This window comes from Coenobita brevimanus, chromosome 22 (assembly GCF_032717465.1).
Source record: "Coenobita brevimanus isolate Jiangsu-jjx chromosome 22, ASM3271746v2, whole genome shotgun sequence".
Taxonomy (NCBI): domain Eukaryota; kingdom Metazoa; phylum Arthropoda; class Malacostraca; order Decapoda; family Coenobitidae; genus Coenobita; species Coenobita brevimanus.
In genome coordinates, this window is record NC_136975.1 from 34,392,734 (window position 1) to 34,412,218 (window position 19,485).

General features: G+C 42.8%; 1 protein-coding gene across 3 annotated transcripts in view; it reads left to right on the top strand.

Annotated features, from left to right (window-relative positions):
* The window catches only part of LOC145392515 (uncharacterized), a 356,359-nt gene that overhangs the window by 285,790 nt on the left and 51,084 nt on the right, over positions 1–19,485 (top strand). For all 3 annotated transcript variants that reach the window (XM_080266909.1, XM_080266907.1, XM_080266908.1), the window contains 2 exons: positions 933–966; positions 16,834–16,974. In XM_080266909.1, coding sequence (XP_080123035.1) covers positions 933–966; positions 16,834–16,974 — 175 coding nt within the window. The remainder of the gene's footprint in view (positions 1–932; positions 967–16,833; positions 16,975–19,485) is intronic.

Genomic DNA, 19,485 nt, shown 5'->3' on the forward strand with positions numbered 1-19,485 from the left:
AGAATTTAGAACAGTAACCAGAATATGAGAGAGAGAGAGAGAGAGAGAGAGAGAGGAAAAAAAAAAAGAGTGAGAGAATTATTAGATTATTCTTTATGGTGAGAATTATTAGATTATTCTTTATGGTATGTTAGCTGGAGAGAGAGAGAGAATTATCAGATTATTCCTTATGCTGTGTTAGCCAGAGAGAGAAGAGAGAATTATTCCTTATGGTATGTTTGCTGGGGAGAGAGAGAGAGAGAGAGAGATGCAGCAAGTTTCTTTAGTTTTTTGTACAGTATTGGGGGTCATCATGGAGACATCTTACTGGGTGTCCTATCCAAACAGTGTTTACGTTTTTTTCCTCCCCATGACTCACTCCTCTTGAAAACATATATACACTTGGCTGTCACAAATAATGACTCAGCAAACAGACAAGCTGAACAAGCCAAGGAACATCTTAGATACAGCACATTTTTCTTTGACCTTTGGTTGTGTGGAGATATTTTCCTTACATCTCTGCATTAATGTGTAACAGGTGTTAGGAAACTCAAGGTTTCATCTTTAGTTGAATAAATCTTTGTTTTGGAGAGGATATTTTAATTCAGTTGCAGTTAGGAGTGCATAACGTAGTATGTGTCAGTGATGTTACAATTCAGTTTTGTATGCTTAAATTGTATTGAAGGAATTCCCTGAGGACATAGTAGATATTTTGGAGAAAATATTACAAATCCATACAGAGTGATCTTAGTTCATAATGTAGTTCTACATCATGATTTATATGCAGATAAGTTATTTATATTTATTATATGCAGATCAGTTACTATTTGTCCAGTTTTATGTTGTTGAAAAGTTATTCAAGACATTAACTTGATTCTCTCTCTCTTACCATATTCCCTCCCCTCTGGCCACTACCCCCTTACCTCTTTTGCCGGGTGCACATGTTGCTTCAGCCGTCATAGTCAAGACCAGCATGACCAGCGATGGGTGAGTAATTCTAAGTTTTTGGTTCTTTCATAATTTTAATATTCTTTACCATCTGAAGTGAAATTGTAGAATATGCTGGTAACTATTGCAACTTGGCTTTAAAAGAAAGTTGAGAGATGTTTGAGTTGGGTAGGCAGTAATGTGATGTAAATAGATTTCCAAATATAGGCTCTCAGAATGTTTTATTAACACTTGCTACTGAAATTTTACTGCATTTCATTCATTCTGAATATTCATCACAAAATATGTTCATTTATCATGCTTTTTGTATGGTAACATTAATATTGTGGAGGTGATTCAGTGTGTTTGTAGAAGAGATAAAAATCTGTTAACTTATAAAGTCATGTTTTTAAGTACAGTAATCCCTCCAATATCCGATGTAATAGAGCCAAAGTCATGTCCGGATAGTGATCCTGTCCGGATATTGGGCCCCAGCCTCCTGGACTTGTACTTATGGACCCTAACTCAGAAAAACACCTATACAACTCCCTCTGGACATGCATTGCACCTATGTAAGACCCAAATCACACCAATAAGGGAAATAAAAGACTGAAATAAATGCAAAAGAAGCACAAAATGAGGTTTTAGAGGTGAGTTTATACAATATTAAACATTCTGGGTACTTATAAGTCCCTGGCTCCTGGACTGGTTTGAACCGCCAGTTTGCAGTCCACAGTTAATCCTCTGCACTCTAAATTCTAATTTCTTAACACTGCACAACACTGTAAATTCCCGTGTGTTCTAGTGGTGAGGTATTGCAGTTTATTCACTGTTTATTCACAAAAAATGAGCACCTGAGGCTTGCACTGCTATAAGCATCTGCTCTCGATTGGAGTTAGGCTGTGACTGTTGATGATGGCAGGGTAACAGAGTTGCCAGATCACAATGGCCACATTACCAATCTCCTCAACTTTCATTACCAAATTTAACTTTTCATTACCAAATTCGTAAAGTTAGCATTTATCCTTCACTAATTATATATGCAAGTGGAAAGTAATCCCTCTATCATCCGAACGCCCAATATCTGGACATAATCATCCCGGGATCCAACATTCCCAAAATGGTCGTCCCCCCCCCCCCCCCCCCAAAAAAAAAGAGAGAGAGAGAGAGAGAGAGAGAGAGAGAGAGAGAAGAAGAAGAAGAAGAATTTTTCCCGCCCGTAATTTGAACTTGCCGCGCGCGGCATGGGACAGCATTGTTGTGGTGCGTCATTCCTCCGACGTCCGATAGAGCGCTGCTGCATCCTCCCCACTTTCTGCCTGTCTCTCGCCGCGAGTACACGCTTGTCGTTATGGCTGCCCACGTGCTCGCTTTTGTGGTGGTGCCTTACCTGCTGCAGGCACTCCTGCTGCTCTCGGGCCTCCTATTAGTGTGTGTGATGATGGCCCTGCCACCTGAGAAGAGGAAGAGAGTGGTGTTGACTCTGGAGAAGAAATGGGAGATATTGGAAAAAGTAGATGCGGGGTGGTCTTCTTCCCGCATCCTCCGCGAGTTCAGCCTGGCCCGATCTACTTTGTTCGATATTAAGAGATCCCGAGACAAACTCATGCAGTACACGGCTGACTTCTCATCGAGAAGCAAACGCAACGTGGAGAGGAAGGTGATGTTTACTCCCAAGTTTGCTGAAATCGACCGCTCCATGTTGATTTGGTATCGACAGCAACGTGCTGCTGGTGTGATGGTACATGGTATGGAGCTGAAGGTTGCTGCTGAGAAGTTTGCCAGGCTTCACGACGCCCTAGACTTCAAGGCATCCGAGGGTTGGCTCTTTGCATTCAAGTTACGGCATGGCCTTACCAACCGTAAAGCTCATGGCGAAGCTTTGGACGCTAACGAGGATGGAGTTGATGAGTTTCGGCACAAGGTGAAGGGCTTGATTGACAGGGAGGGCCTCACTCTCGGTCAAGTCAACAATGCTGACGAAACTGGTTTATTCTATCGCTCTTTGCCAACGAACACTCTAGCCGAGGAGACGGAGAAGCGTGTACCTGGCCGCAAGCTCTCCAAGGAACGGATATCTGCTTTGTGTTGTACCAATGCTAATGGCATGCACTGGCTTAAGCCCGTTGTTGTTGGCCGTGCAAAGCAGCCTCGGTGTCTTTGTGGGGTGTTGGATGTCCTTCCTGTCGTCTGGTACCATTCTTTGAAGGCATGGTTTACAGCCCTGATCTTCAAAGACTGGTTCCACCGCCACTTCGTCAAGGAGGTCATCAATTACCAGACGAAGACACTGGGAATCCCACACGACCAGGTAAAAGCCCTCCTTCTCCTCGACCATGCACCTGCCCACCTGTGCGACAAGGACTTGGTGGCTGAGAATGGCCGGATTAGGTGCATGTTTCTGCCACCTAATACGACTGCTCTCATCCAACCAATGGACCAAGGAGTGATCGTGGCAACAAAGCGCCTATACCGCCGGAAGTTCCTGGATGAGGTGATGGTTGTTCTTGAAGACGAGGACGAGCGCAGGGAGGGACGGGACACACGAGGCCAGCGGACTTTGGAAAACCTTCGCCGCTACAACATCAAGTCTGCACTCTACAACTGGGCTAGTGCATGGAAGGAAGTCCCTGTGAAGACTCTGGAAAATGGTTGGTCTCGTCTGCATCTCAGAACGGATGTGGAGTATGGTTTTCTAGGGTTTGACTTGGACGACTTCCATGCACGGATACGTACGCACTCCGGGAACACTTAGAGTTCGTCCTAGACTACCTGGAACACTTGGACTGCGACAGGGAGATGGGGCCCTTGGAACTTGTGGAGGAAGTGCATGCTTTTAGGCAGCGCATCATCAATTGTCAGAATCGTCGGTCCTTGCGTCAATCAACCATTGACAGTTTTTTCAGGCCCGTGACCCCCGCTGTGCCCAGCCCTGGCTCCACTTCGTTGCCTCCCCAAGACAGGCCCTCATGCTCCAAGCCACAACCCAGCACATCAGCCACGGTGGAGTCACCGCACGACATGAGTTTGCGTCTGTCTTCAGAGTCGTCTGCAGTGGGTACGCCATCACCACGACCCAGCGACGCACCCTTAGGTCACCTGCCAGTGATACTCTCGGACTCTGACAATGAATAAACAGCAAGAACTTCTCCACTAGACCACATGGGAATTTACAGTGTTGTGCAGTGAAAAAAACAATGCATTGTGTTAAGGATTTACAGTTGTGAGTGAAAAGACTAATTTGGAACAAAATTTAACGTAAATAGACTTGTTTGTTTTTGCTTTAGAAAATTATTAGAAGAATGGGAAAAGTTAAAGTGCAGAGTGCAACACTTAGCAAGTTACAATGGAGCATTAGTTAGACAAGAGTGCGCGCTGTGAAGAGAATAGACTTCTGAGTGCGATTGACTAAGTTCAGTGCAAGACTTCGTGAACAGTGTACTGGAAGTGCTTCAGGAAATCCTTCTTACTGTCAGAGTCCGAGAGGAGGCGGTTATTCATCGAGGTGGCCATGGACTTGCTGTAAGTAGGCAGAATGTTTCATACTGTACATTTTTCCATACTATACTTACCTCAAACACCTCATTCCACTCTTGAATGTCCTTTATTGGTGTGAATAGGGTGTTAGGAGCTATGCATGTGCAGTAGGAAGGTGTTTTTCTGAGTTAGGCTAGGTTAGGGTCCATAAGTACCAGTCCAGGGGCCAGTAACCAGAATGTTTAATATTGTATGAACCTACTTCTAAACCCTCATTTTATGCTTCTTTTGCATTTATTTCAGTCATTTATGTGCCTTATTGGTGTGATTTAGGTCTTAAATAGGTGCTATGCATGTCCAGAGGGAGTTGTATAGGTGTTTCTCTGAGTTAGGGTCCATAAGTACAAGTTCATAAGCTGGGGCCCAATATCCGGACAGGACCAGTATCCGGACCTGCCTATGGCTCTATTACGTCGGATATTGGAGGGATTACTTACATGTAATCACTCTCCTTATAATTAACACCATGTTGATTATTTTCACGCTATGTAGGGTAGCAGATTAATCAGAGAGAGCAAACAATTCACCATCTCCATCCTGTGTATCCTCATACATGTGAAAAATCCATTTGGTAATGCATTATTCTGATTCATTACCAAACGAATTTTTCATTACTGAATTGGCCCACACTTGGTAATGAAAAATACCAAATGGCAACCCTGACAGGGGAGAGGGGAGGGGGGAGGAAGGAAGGGGTGAAGGGACCATGGTGTAACAGCTGTTCGGCGCCACGTGGCAATTTCAAATTACAAGTGTGAAAAAAGTCAGATTTTTTTCGAATTTTTTGCTTTTTTTTGGACCAATTTGCGAATATTGGATCCCGGGACGATTATGTCCGGTTAGTGGGGATGTTCAGATATTGGGCGTTCAGATATTAGAGGGATTACTAGTACACAGTTACAATATGCAGTTGATATCTTCTGTACCCTGTTATACTTTTTATGCTTACCTTCGTATTTCCCTTCCTGTCATGGTGTGAGAGCACATTCTTTTCATTTTCAACTACTGTGATAGCCTGATTGTCCTGGCTATATGGTGTGAAGGGGTGCCCGAATAGTCCGAAATCACATTTATTCTGGCGGAAACAAGTCACAAGTACTGTTGGATTGATTTATTAACCCTTAAATGGTCGTGGATCCAGAAATTTGCATCCTTTCCTGGCCGGCTGCAGGACAATATTTTTCATCCATCCATCCATCATCCAATTCTACGTTGCCCCATGAGAAGCGTAGAAGCCTGGGGCTAGGCAATTTGTTCCTGACATTTAAGATGAGAATGACCAGCCTCACTCATCCCTGAGTGGCATTACATGAGCAATAACTCCAACCATCCCTTGGATATAAATCTTCACCGGCTCAGTCCGATTGGAGTGCTGTAATTACCCACTAAACCACCAGGTGCCAAAATTTGGTTATATGGTTACCACCCAGCATAGTAAATGGTTTCCTGGTGTATTTTTAAAGTTCTAAAATCAGTTTCATTTTCTTACAGATGTGAAAAGAATTGTCTGGTGCACTTGGCAATGTTTTTTTTTTTTTTTTTTTTTTTTTTTTTTTAACCCATCCTGTGATTCGCCATGATTCGCAGAAGAATTCATAAAATTACGGTATGTGTGCCATGTGGGTGAACACATCTGGGATGAAGTGACCACCTGACTGCTTGAGATGGTAGCATAGGGTCATGTAAACATAGCAGTGACTTTCACTCCCATCCTATAATTGTTTGCAATTTTGTGTAATTCATGCTAACACGACATTACTGACGCTGGTATTGTAAAGCATTGTTTACCTTCAGGGGCTATTAAGGGGTTAAGGAGCATAATAATATTAACAGGGGAAATTTTTCAGCAACAACAGACAGTTTACCACTGAAAATAGTCAGAAAAATTCATAAACTGGAGGAATATTAATTGAATTTGTAAGGTCGTTCTGCGGCTTAAAGTTAGCCGTATATTTAGCGCTCATTCTTTTGTTCATTCTTGTGTGTATGTGTGAAAGGGAGAGTATTGATACAAACAGTAATGTACAGTTTTCCATTAACCCCTTAATAGCCACCAGTGTTGAATGACACTTAACCGTACCAGTGTCAGGGATGAGTTAGTGCGAGCTTATAAAAAACTGCGAACAATTATGGGAAGGGAACGACAGTCACAGGTATGTTGACACAACCCAATGCAACCATCTCAAGCAGTCAATCGATCACTTCGTCCCTGATATTTTTGCTCATATAGCAAATGCACTATAACTTGATTAACCCTTAAGGTCCGCAAATTCCCAGCCACAAAAAGGCATCGATTTTTCATCTTTCACTGAGGTCAAATTTTCTCTTACTGATATGAAGAGCTTGAATTTACAAACCTGAAAATGCCAATCTCAGTCCCATAGGCCTAATGGTTACCGCACAATCGACCGTCAAATACTATAATAGTAACCCATCGTGTCTGAACAAAAACAGGAAAATTTTGGCATATACCTATTTTTTGCCACATAAGCTTACAAAAATCAACCAGATCAATGTGAAATATGTGCTCGGGCATGAAACAAGCTGTATGAGTGCATGTAAAAAATTCCATCCATCCATCCATCGTCCAATCCTACATTGCCCCATGAGGAGCGTAGGAGCCCGGGGCTAGGCAGTTGGTCCTGACATTTGGGGGGAAAAAAAATTACCTTTGCATGCGAGATAAAATATATTGATTCACCACATATGTAAATCAGCATCCGCAAATGACTTGGCCTGATCTTGCGTGACTGCCATGGGTGATGAGACCTTGGTCTCTAGTGCCTCCAGTCTATTTGAAACATCTCTAATTGCCTGAAAGATTGGCTCAATAACTTTATCTTCAAACTCCTGCTTGGTGCTACTTCCTCCACCAGCCAAGATCTCATCTGCTGGTGCAACACATTGGCTACACAGCCAGCGAAAGCCCAGCTGGTGGCTCTTCTTCATAAATAGATAGTCGCCTGCATCCAAGCTATATGAACCCACTCACTGCAGTAGGCGCACTTCAGTGTTTTTGCACTTTTTGCTACAGACCTACTGCAGCGAGGGCATTGGTGTTGTTTGCTCATGGTAAAAGAGAAGAAAAAACAAAACAAAATGACAACAACAACAGCAAAAAGTATTTACAATACTACCTGTGATAAACCTGGGTAGCGCCGCCCCCGTTTGTGTCACCATAATTTAGGAGGAAAAAAGAAAACCAAAAAAAACACAAAGAACAGAAATGGAAAAAAACAGGGTGTCTGCGAGGTCACCACGAGCAGATGGGGTATGACTTGACTACCCTTCTAGGAAAGATAACCCAAACCGAGGTGCTGCAAAAATGCTGAGATGGTTGTGACAACTTTTCCCAATTCGAACTTTGTAGCAGCAGCAAATACGTCACTTAGGCAAGACCTCATTGGTTACAATACTGCCACTCTATCAGTTAAATATCAGAGAGTCCACCTGTAATTTTACGTTAAAATTTTTGCTGTTTTGGTGTTGCAGTCACCAAGGAAAAACACCCCATTTGTGGTGCAAATCATCGCATCGATAACCAAGTCTTTATCGTTTCAGTTCCATCGACACAACAGGTTGGCAGTGGAGATTGTAGAATTTAGCATTGTGCGTGTGATGAATGCTACAGTGCCTCACTTTACACCAGCACTCGCATACCATGGGAACCTATATTACTGAAACAAACCCTGACCTATATTAAGAGCTTAGTTTTTTTTTTTTTTTTTTTCATAACATGTGCTCCCAAGTACTCAGTGAGTGAATCAAATTTTAATCAATAGCTGAAAATCATCCAGGGGAAATGCCGCGTTTCTTACTTTCATCCTGTGATGGATATACGGGAAGGAAACTGATAATACAGCTCTCGCTCGCTTACTTGTCACGTGCTTACAAAGCGCTCTTTACTGGTTTTATAGCTTATGTAAATTGTACTTCAAGTGAAGCTTGCAGCATGGCCTATGTAGACCTTCATTGTGCCTCATAGAGATCTGTAGCTCAGCAAGGGTTAAAGGACAACGGAACAGTTTTAAATGTGCTAGGAAGTGATCAAATAAGAAAAAAGAATTAAGTGTTAAAAGATAGTTTCAGAGCATATATAATTGTTAGAGGATATATAGAAAACCATGTGTATGGATATTATATAGTGTTTAGGGATGATTATTACTGTGGTTGGGTAGTATAATCATCATGATAGTATGTGCCTGGCTACCACAGACCTTGGGAGGTACTGTTATATGTATGATGTTTAGGCTACAAGCTTGGAAATTAGCCACACAGTAGTGTATTTTGAACTTGGAAATTACCCACCAGTACTCTGAGACAAAGTTCAAAGTCCCTTGGGAGCTACAGGACATTCTAAGCATAGCAGGTAGAGGTGGTACATCCTCACCTTCACCTCACAGCATTACTGTGAGGTGAGGGTGAGGATGTAAGGGCAGATTCTGTGACAGTTAAGGTAGGTTGCAGGAACACTGCATCAGATGCTGGGACCAGCAAGGCCATGGGGGTTCATCAGCAAACTGGTGTGTAGCACTGCAGAAAAAGCAGTAGGGGTCATTGGAATATGGACCACCCAGCGGTGACATGCAAGGGTGGAACCTACTACACTGAGATCATCTAACTTTTTGACGGAGGTTGTTCCATGGCCACAGCGATAGCATGTATGACGTCTCAGTATGGGAAACACATTGATCCCTACAGAGAAGCAGGAATGTCCAAAGATAACCTGCTCCTGCAAGGAGCCCCTGAATTTGAGCTGCACCACCTGAGCTACCACCAAATCCTCACCTCCATGGGAGTTGACTGTGAGACAAATGATCTCCAGCAGCTGGGAGGAACAGTAGCTGAGACAATGAAGATGATGTAAGAGTTCCTCATCTGAGACATCAGATGCGACAAGCATGATTTTCCCATAGGTAAATTCAGCACAGAAGTCAACCTGTGGAGATTTAAAAAAAAAAAATAGTGTTATCAACTGACCTTGCAATGTAGACAACTCTCTGAGCTTCGTGTATGGCACCATTGTCAGTTGAGAAAGGACAGACCCATTTCTCAGCGACACCACCCTCATCACTAGCAGTGGAAATTGTCCTCATCGCCTTTCCAAGAGCAGTGTCCACCTTGGTGGCAGGGGTGAATTCCATCTGAGTGTCATGGGAGTTAAGGTCAGTCACAGAGGGCTTCATGACGGTCCTGACACTGAGTATACATTCACTGGAAAAACAAAACAGTACTACGATGATAGCACAGCACAGTACACCAGTGCAGTGTACAGGGGTGACACAAAAACAACTCTGGGGAATGCACCTGAACCCAAAATGGTGAATGACATAGCCAAGAGGCATGCGTCTGATGGTGTCTAAACTCAGAACATGCTGGGCAGTATAAAAAGCTGCAAAAAATAATAGAGAAGCAAAAAGTTACTGAGCTATAAAAAAAATAAATAAATAAATAAATAAAGAAGAAGACAGAGTGGAAGCAGCAAAACTGGGAAGAAGGTTAAACTATTGCATACAACCACAGTACTGTAGATGCAGACAGACATTGAATATTGTTGCACCACAATACACTTAGGTTGAAGTTTGACCTAATCGTGTGAGCTTGACATTTGGCTTGTTGAGCTTAGAATGAGATGTATGATGTAGACTGTTGGCCTCTTTTTTAAAAAACAATAGTTTAGTCCCATGGCTGACCCACATCTCTTCCACCAAGTTTGGTCCAAATCAGATCAAAATCATTTATTTATTTTTTATTTATTTATTTTTTTTCAGACACAAGGGTCAAAATCTGACACTGTACTGTTATTTTGACCTTTGACTATAATCACTTCAATCAGGAAGTATCAAAAGGCCATGCCCCATCCCGTCACCGCTGTGGATAAAGTAACATGTTCTCGTACCGCAGTGTCGGATACTCTTACTTGACAGCAGACTAAGACACTGATAACGTCTTTCAATTATTCATTGCACATTAAAAGGATGCTTTAATGTCTTTAAATGTGCATTTATTTTTGTACAAATTTCCCTCAGTATACTCGTGAAAGGTTCCTCTTCACAGTGAGACAAACCGTGAGTCTCTAAGTATGGAGAGTAGACCAGCATAGTCCAGGGCGAGATGGGGCTCGGGCCTGTGCTAGAGGGTACAGGGCATTGCGGTTCCCAGGCTGCCGCTTCCGCCCAATAGAGAGGGGCCCGAACCTGGGAGTAGCGTCCCAGGAGGCTGCCCTATCAGTGGGTGTATAATGGCGGGATAGTTGCAGTGCCAAGACGCGCTTGGAGGGTGTCCCTGCAGCTGTCCTGGCAGGGTGCCTCGAGGCCACTACCACAGCCACTGGTAAGCTGGTGGGCTAGGGGTCCCAGATCCATTGCCTGGACCTGGGATTGTGCGATGAGTGGGACCTGTGCTGTGTCTGTCCCCATTTATTAATACTGAAGATGACAAAACAAAAAAGGTTTCAAAGCAAGCCTGAGGACAGTAAATCACCCATGGGGATGAGGGTGGGTTCATGGAATGTGGGAAGTTTGAGGGGAAGAGCAGGGGAAGTCGTCGAGGCATTCAGTAGGAGGTGGGTGGACGTGGCGTGTTTGCAGGAAGTCCGGTACAGGGGTGGATCAGCCAGAAAGATTGTTGGGAAGGACTGTTGCTATAAGTTGTTTTGGCAGGGGAGGACAGATGGATATGGAGGTGTTGGTGTGATGGTTGCGGAGAAATGGGTGGAATATGTTATGAATGTTTTGAGAGTAAGCGATAGGATATTGGTTGTGAAAATTCTGTTGGGAAGAAAGATAGCTGTGATTATATCGGCATATGCTCCACAGGCAGGATTGGATGAATCAGAGAAAGATAGATTTTGGGATGATTTAATACGTGTAGTGGGTGGTATGCGGGATGATGAGATAGTGATTTTGGGAGGGGACTTAAATGGTCATGTAGGTGAAGCAGCCCAAGGTTATGAAGGAGTGCATGGGGGCTGTGCATATGGTCTAAGGAATGCAGAAGGGGAAAGGATACTCGAGTTTGGGGAGGCAACGGACATGATTGTGTGCAACACATATTTTAGGAAAAGAGACAGTAGGTTAATTACGTATGAGTCTGGGGGAAATAGCAGTCAGATAGATTATTTTCTGGTTAGGAGGGCCGATAGGAGGTTAGTGAGGGATGTTAAAGTTATAGGAAGTGAGGAGTGTGTGCAGCAGCACAAACTACTGATTTGTGATATGGTGCTTAAAGAACAAATGATGAAAAAGAGGACTTATGTACCTAGGAGGAAAATATGGAAGCTGAAAAACCAAGTAGTAAGGGATGCCTTCTATAGCGAGTTGAGGAGAGTGGTGGCTGAACAGGGAGCTGTAGACAGAGGCGTTAATGAACAGTACAGAGCCCTCAAGAACAATTTCTTGAGAGTTACTGATGTAACATGCGGCTGGACAAGAGGACCACCAAGACATAAAGTAACTTCATGGTGGGATGAGGGTGTAGAAGCTGCAATTAAGGAGAAAAGAAGGCTTTTCAGGGAATGGAAGAAGGGTGGTAGCAAAGAGGAATATTTGGCTGCCAAGCGTAGGGCTAGGAGAGAGGTATACAGGGCAAAGTCTGAGTCACAGAGACAATTACTTGATAACCTAAATCATGGGGAAAGGAAAAATATATTTAGGGTGGCAGGTCAGGTGAAGAGGGATAATCGGGATATCATAGGTGAGCAGTGTGTGAAGAATGATGAAGGAAGGGTAGTGGTGAACAGTGAGGATATTAAAGATGCATGGAGAGAGCATTATAACCGGTTGTTGAATGAGGAGTTTGACTGGGACAGGGAAGGTTTGGAGCCAGCAGATCCAGTGTCTGGCCCTTGGCCTTTGATTGATACTGCTACTGTGAGTGAGGCAATAGGCAGGATGAGGGTGGGGAAGGCAGCAGGTGTGTCTGGGTTGACTGCCGAAATGTTGAAGGCCTCAGGCGATATAGGGGTGAGTTTAGTCACTGACCTGATAAATAGGATTATTTATGAGTGTGTTGTCCCAGATGATTGGCTGAAGAGTGTAATTGTAAATGTGTATAAAGGGAAGGGTGATGCCCTGGAAAGAGGGAATTATAGAGGTATAAAGCTTTTAGATCAGATAATGAAGGTAATGGAGAGAGTTTTAGAAGGTATGATTAGAGAAAGAGTGAATATTGATGAGATGCAGTTTGGGTTTATGCCAGGTAGGGGGACCACTGATGCCATATTCATTGTTCGACAGCTTCAGGAAAAATATATTGGTAGGAGAAGGGATCTTTATTTTGTTTTTGTTGATTTGGAAAAGGCCTTTGACAGAGTCCCTAGAGAGGTGGTGAAGTGGGCAATGAGAAAGCTTGGCTTGGAGGAGTGGCTGGTTAGGGTGGTTATGGCCATGTATGTGGGTGCTCACACCCAGGTGAGAGTGAATGGAGATTTGAGTGATGAGTTTTCCGTGAATGTTGGTGTGCATCAGGGGTCAGTCTTGAGTCCCATGTTGTTTATCATGGTACTTGAAGCCCTTTCACGTGACTTTAGAAACGGACTCCCGTGGGAGTTGTTGTATGCTGATGATTTGGTGTTGATTGCAGAGAATGAAAGGGAGGCGGAGGAAAGGTTTAGGAAGTGGAGAGATGGTATGGGGCAAAAGAGTTTAAGGGTAAATGCAGATAAAACAAAAGTGATGATATCTAGGGTTGGTGGCGGTACTGTCAAAGACGAGGGAGAGTGGCCATGTGCAGTTTGCCACAAGGGCGTGGGAAGTAATTCCATCTTGTGCGGTGTGTGTGATAAATGGGTGCATAAGAGATGTAGTGGTATCAGAGGTAGACTGCGAGATAATGCTGATTTTATGTGCACGGCGTGCCGGGGTGAGCAGGTGGAGATCGTCAGACGTGAAAGAATTGAACTTGCTGGTGAATCTCTTGAGTGTGTGGAAGAGTTTTGTTATTTAGGAGACATGTTGTGTGCTGGAGGTGGGGCTGGAGCTAGCTCTGTGGCTAGGGTGAGAAGTGGTTGGAAGAAGTTCAGGGAGCTCTTGCCTCTCCTGACATTGAGGGGGCTCTCCCTACGTGCTAAGGGGTCTTTGTATGCAGCGTGTGTTAGGAGTGTAATGCTGTATGGCAGTGAGACCTGGGCAGTGAAGGAGGAAGACATTCGCCGGCTCAGACGTACAGAAATGACAATGATTAGGTGGATGTGCAGTGCGTCCCTGCGTCCAAGGCCTGGAGGGGCTGGGTTTACAATGGAAGAGTTGAGAGGTAGGATGGGACTGGAGTGTATTGGTGTTGTGATGAGGAGAGGTAGATTGAGGTGGTTTGGACATGTGGAGAGGATGGGGGATGATAGTTGGGTGAGGAAGGTGAGAAGTGTTAATATTGGGGGTGGGGTTATGAGGGGTAGACCGAGAAAGACATGGGACGAGGTCATTAAGTGTGACCTTAGGGTTAAGGGACTGAACAGGGAGGCTGCAATGGATCGTGCAGCATGGAGAGCCGCCATTAGGTGACCAAGGCCGACACATGCAAGCATGTTGGAGCCTTTAAAAACGAAAACGAAAACGAAAACGAAATATGAGGTTGTAAATAAAAGTGTATTACCACTGTCAGATACCTCCCTAACCCCCTCCTCTCTCTCTCTCTCTGTCAGCAGTTTGGTGTTTGGTAAGGCAGCTTGCTGCAGTTAATAATTTTATGATCCATTTAGCCGTCAATAATGACGTTTACAGGGTGCGCCACGTGGAGGCGGATCATCTCTACCCCCCTTTTTTTTTTTTTTTTTTTTTTTTTTTTTTTTTTTTTTTTTTTTTTAAGGTGTGGGATCTTCATTTAGGACTCACTATCATCACTTTCAGTGCTGCTGTTGTCTGACTGGCTTAGTTCAATTGAAAATTACTCAAACATTTGTTCAAAGCAATATCTTTCTTATTATAGTCTTTTTTAATCTTCATTGCATGTTCTGCGCATTTTTTCTGGTATCTTTAGTCACATTATCAAATAGCTTGTAGTGTAACCTCTTCTACATTCTTCATAAATTTCATGTCATTTGAATTTTTCTTCTTTATTTCTTCTTTGACTTGAGCCCATATAAGTTCTGTTGGGTTAAACTGGCAATAGTATGGTGGAGGTCAGTGTACTTTATGCCTTGCAGCAGCAGCAAGTTCGTCGATTTCATAGCGCAGCTTGGCTTTCTTGTGAAGCTGAACAAGTTGATAAAGTTCAGCTCTGGTATGCAAGGAGTCATGGGGAATTTTGTTGTCACTTAACCACTTGATGATATCCCCTGTTCTTGATTTTCCTGAAGGTGCCTTGTTCAGCTGCATGTTGTGATAGGGAGGGTTGTCCATGATAATTAATGATCTTGGAGGGATGTTAGGAATAAGTTGCTCCGAAAACCATTTTTTGAATGTATAGCTGGTCATTGAATCATAGTAATCTCCTTTATTACCAACCTTGGACTTGAACATTAAGAGTGCACCAGGAACAAAGCCTTCAGAACTTCCTGCATGGATAATGATGAATCTTCCACCTCTGCCGGATTTTGTGTGAGGCCCAATTGTACCATCCTTGTTCGTCCAGCACTGTTCAACGCTGCAATTTTGATTTACCCAGGTTTCATTGAGGTGAATTTCTGGTCTTGGATTTTCACTGCATCTGTTAGTCTTAAGTTCCCTTAGAAATTTGTTTCTGGCAGCTATGATGTCTGATCTCTTCATCAATGTAGCTCTGCTGCCACAATATTTCTTGTGTCTGAATGCCATACTCTTCAGCAATGTTCACAGGCTTTTTTTTCCTCCATGAAAGTCCACTGGTGGCTCTTTCAGTCTTTCTAACAATAAATCAAGTGTAAGCAGCTCTCCTCTTTCATAAAAGACAAGAATTTCTCTTCTTATTGCATCCTTGTCAAAGTCATCAATTCTCCCAAGTACAGGTGACAACCGTTTCCGATAAAGTGGTGATTCTATTACTTTATCTTCTCTTCTCTTGCTCTGGAGTCTGATCTTGTTACAGGCTGTGAAACTTTCATTGCCTCAGAGGTTTTCTTCACCACATCTGCTATTGGCTCTTTCTTGTCCTTATCGAAATACTTGAAGATGTTGAGGACAATATTCCTGGCTTGGCTGACAAGTCTTCCTGCACTGGCTGGCCTACCAGGGATAGAGGTTGGGGTATTGATGGAGGACGCCATGACTGCTCCCTGTCAGAGCCTCTGAGTCACTGCGCCGTGCCGCCTAACCTCCAGCCTCAAGCCTTTGTGTACTAGAAAAAAAAAGTTATCACTGCCCAGTCCATTGAGACTATTTTGTAGTTTCTGATCACTGATGTTATTATCATTGTAATCAGTGACACATGAGAAACTGAAATACAAGTTGATGAAAACTGTAAACAAGTTAAGAAGCGAAAATTGGTAAAGAGTGTAATCAAATATTCTTATAAATTATCAATCGTGTTATAGATAGCGCTGCCGGCCGTAGAAGTACAGCCAAGAAGAGGTGTGGCCTTTTGATATTTACTGATTGCACAGACTTTAATTGTTCTCAAAATCAACTCTTATCATTCCTGCTGTTCTCTGAACTCTTCAACCATTTTTGGCTTCGATTGGATCAAAACTTTGTAAATACACTTGGCTTGTAGCTCTTACCCTGTACTTAATGTTTTCAGAAACAATACTTAATCCCTTTGGCTGACCCTCAAGCCTTTTACCATGTTTGGTTAAATTAGGATTGAAACCGTATAAGAAAACAACTACACTACACAGCATTTCAATCCCCTCCTTGCCTACTTACCTATCTGCGTGCTAGTCAGCCACTGACAGTGAAATGCTGAGATGCTTTTATCATCTGGAAACAAAATAAATATTACACAAAGTGAGCAGACAGAAATAATGGCAGAGAAAAGAAGGAGACAAAAAACACAAAGCATTCACCTTGTCCAGAAAAGAGGAATCTCAAGGTGAACTTGATAACTTTAAGCATTCAAGAGCACTCTGATAAGAGAGAAGAGCAACAAGAGAGGCTCTGATGTGGAAAAAAAAGTTATATAAAAGCAAAACATGGTAACTAACACTAAATACCTACCGGAAGATGAAGATGTAAACAAAATATAATTTCTTTGCATGTCTTTCACTGTATTGCAGGAGAGGAGGGTTTTCTTTTGTTCCTTGCAGAAGAGTTAATTCAATTTTACTCTCATTCAAGTGGAGGTATTACTTGGAACCCAGTTTTGCTTGACTCGGGAACCATAGCTTATAGAGAGGCAACTTATTTAGTTGATAGAGATCTGTATTGGGGGTCCAGACATTTCATGCATATTTCTGAATTGTGTTAGCTCCAATATCTTTGTATTTCTATATTGTTATAAATTGTGTATTTTGAATGTGTTTGACCCATTTTTGTGCAGTGTGAGCCTGATGAGCGAGAACGTGCATATAGCCGTGGAGACGGATATGGATATGTTACATCCCCAGCAGAGGTGCAGCAACAGCAGTCTTCAGGTTATGACCACCGTACTTCACATGATCCCCGCTATGCACAGGCAAGGGTATGTTTAGAAGTGGGTGCATGATGTGTACAGGGACAATAGTGACCTTGAGGATGTCAGTTATGAAGAGGTAGAACCAGTCTAGAATTTAAGAGTTGGTGAGTTGGTAATATTGATGGCTAATAAACTTGTTAACCCTTTTGCGGAATTTAATGCAGGTGTTGAATTTCATTTATTTAAACTGTCTTAAGGGAAAATAATTTTAAGCAATTTGTGTCTTTGTAATCTAGTGGGACGTAAGTGGCACAGAATGCAAAAAATGCACTATTCTGCAGCTCTCTACCTTCTCTCATCACCATAGGAAAGTCACCAAAGGCTGCTGTCTCAGTTGTCTTGCCTTCCCAGATTTTTTTTTTTTTTTTTTTTTTTTTTTTTTTTTTTTTTTTTTTTGAGAACTGTTTGTTATATTAAAAATCATAAATTGCCAATGGAAGACTCATGAAATTCTACGTCTGAGCAAGTTTCTAAATAGTATTGGCTGTGAAAAATATTTCTACCTGTAAAACTGAGAATATTCAGTATTTATATACATAATGTGTTTATGTCCACTGCAGAAAGGTAGTCATACTCTTAGCTTTGCAGATTCTTTTTGAGGTCATAATAGAGCAAACATTAGAGAACCTGTTGATATATTGTGTATGAAAATAAAAACAAGTTCTATCTATCTATCTATTGCCAGACGCCTCAATCCCATTCGGTGTGGCCACAAACAAATCGCATCCACGTCGCCCTGTCCCCCGCCATTTCACTGCCCCTCTCCCAACTCACACACCCCTCTCTCATATACCTCTCCACCCCATCCCTCCATCTCATCCTCGGCCTCCCCCTCCCTCTTCTCCCCTCCACCTCACTCACATACACTTTCTTCATCAGTCTTTCACCCTCCATCCTCTCCACATGGCCAAACCACCTCAGTAAGTTGAGAATGAAATTAGCTAAAAATGAAAAATTAACTAGGAAGCAAACATGTGAATTTTCCCTGCAATAATTACAGCAGAGAGTACAGATGGGGTATATGCGTGGGAGTAGGTGAGAATGGGACGGCAAAAGAAGGGGTGTGTATTGTTGTGAGTAACAGATGGAAGGAGAATGTAAGAGAGTATGGATCAGTTGGCTCAAGGGTTGTGTGGGTAAGATTGAAAGTTGGACTACAAATGTGGGCGATTGTGTGTGTATGTGTGTGTGTGTGTGCATGTGTCAATGCAAGATCATGTAAGCAGAGTGAGAGAAGAGTTCTGGACAAATGTGGAAGCGTGCATGGAAAAGTTTGAAAGGAATGAGAGAGTGTTATTGATTGGATATATTAATGGGAAAGTAGGGAATGTGAAGGGGATGGAGTATTTGGTGAGTGGGGTGTGCCTGGAGAGAGGAATGAGAATGGCAGTGCATTAGTGGACATTTGTGCCAGAACGGGATTGGTGATAGCTAATACCCTCTTCAGGCACATGATGATCCACAGGTATACATGGCGAATGATGAGAAGGGTGGGTGGTGAACTGAATGAAAGGAAGGCAGTGAATAATTATGTGTGTGTGGATGATAGGATGAGCAGGTGTGTAATGGATGCAAGAGCATATAGATGTTGAGGGAGTAGACTTTCTGACCAAAACTTGGTGGTGGTGAGAATCAAGGTCCAATTGAAATGAAGAAATAGAAGGAGGGAAGGACAGGAGGAAGTAGTTCATACGAGGAGGGTGGAAAGTTACAAGATGATGAAAGAAAAGCAAAATATGAGAGAGATGTGGAGGAGCAATTAGGTACATATGGATTGAAGCAGATGGGGGACGTGTAAGGTGTGTGCAAGATATTCACAGAAGAAATCTGTGCAGCATGTGATGTGGTGTGTGGAGTGAAGAGAAAACGAAATGGGGTGCAAGGAACAACGTGGTGGAATGAAGAGGTGAGACAGGCTGTAGCACAAAAGAAGAAAGCATATAGTGAGTGGATGAGAAACGGGTGTGGAAGAAATTGAGAGACGGAAGAGAGAGTTATATGTAGAGAGGAAGAGAGAGGTGAAAAGATTTTTAAGAGAGAGTAAGAGAGTGGATGAGGAATTTGGAAAGAATTTGAGTGTAAAGTGGAGAGAATGTAAGAAAATGTTCTGGGAAGAGGTATTGAGAGTTAGATAGAGTGTCAGAGAATTTAGTTGGTGAGTGAATGATAAAAATGGTAGATTACTAGTGAGCAAAGGAGAAAAAGTGAGGAGATGGAGAGAATACTTTAAGGAATTGTTGAACATAGAGAATAAAAGTAATGCAAATATAAGTGGTTGAGGAATGGCTGGGAGAAGGAGGGATGTGGGAAGAGAGGAAGAAATTAGTAGGATGGAAGTTGTGAAAACAATGAAGAAAGTCAAAATGGGGAAAGCCCCAGATATTGATGGAGTGTGTGGTGAAATGCCAAAGCATGGGGGAGAGATAGTAGTAGAATGGATGTGGAAGATGTGCAGATTGGCCTGGGAGTAAGGTAGAGTCTCGAAGGATTGGAAGTCAGGTATAATTATTCCCCCGT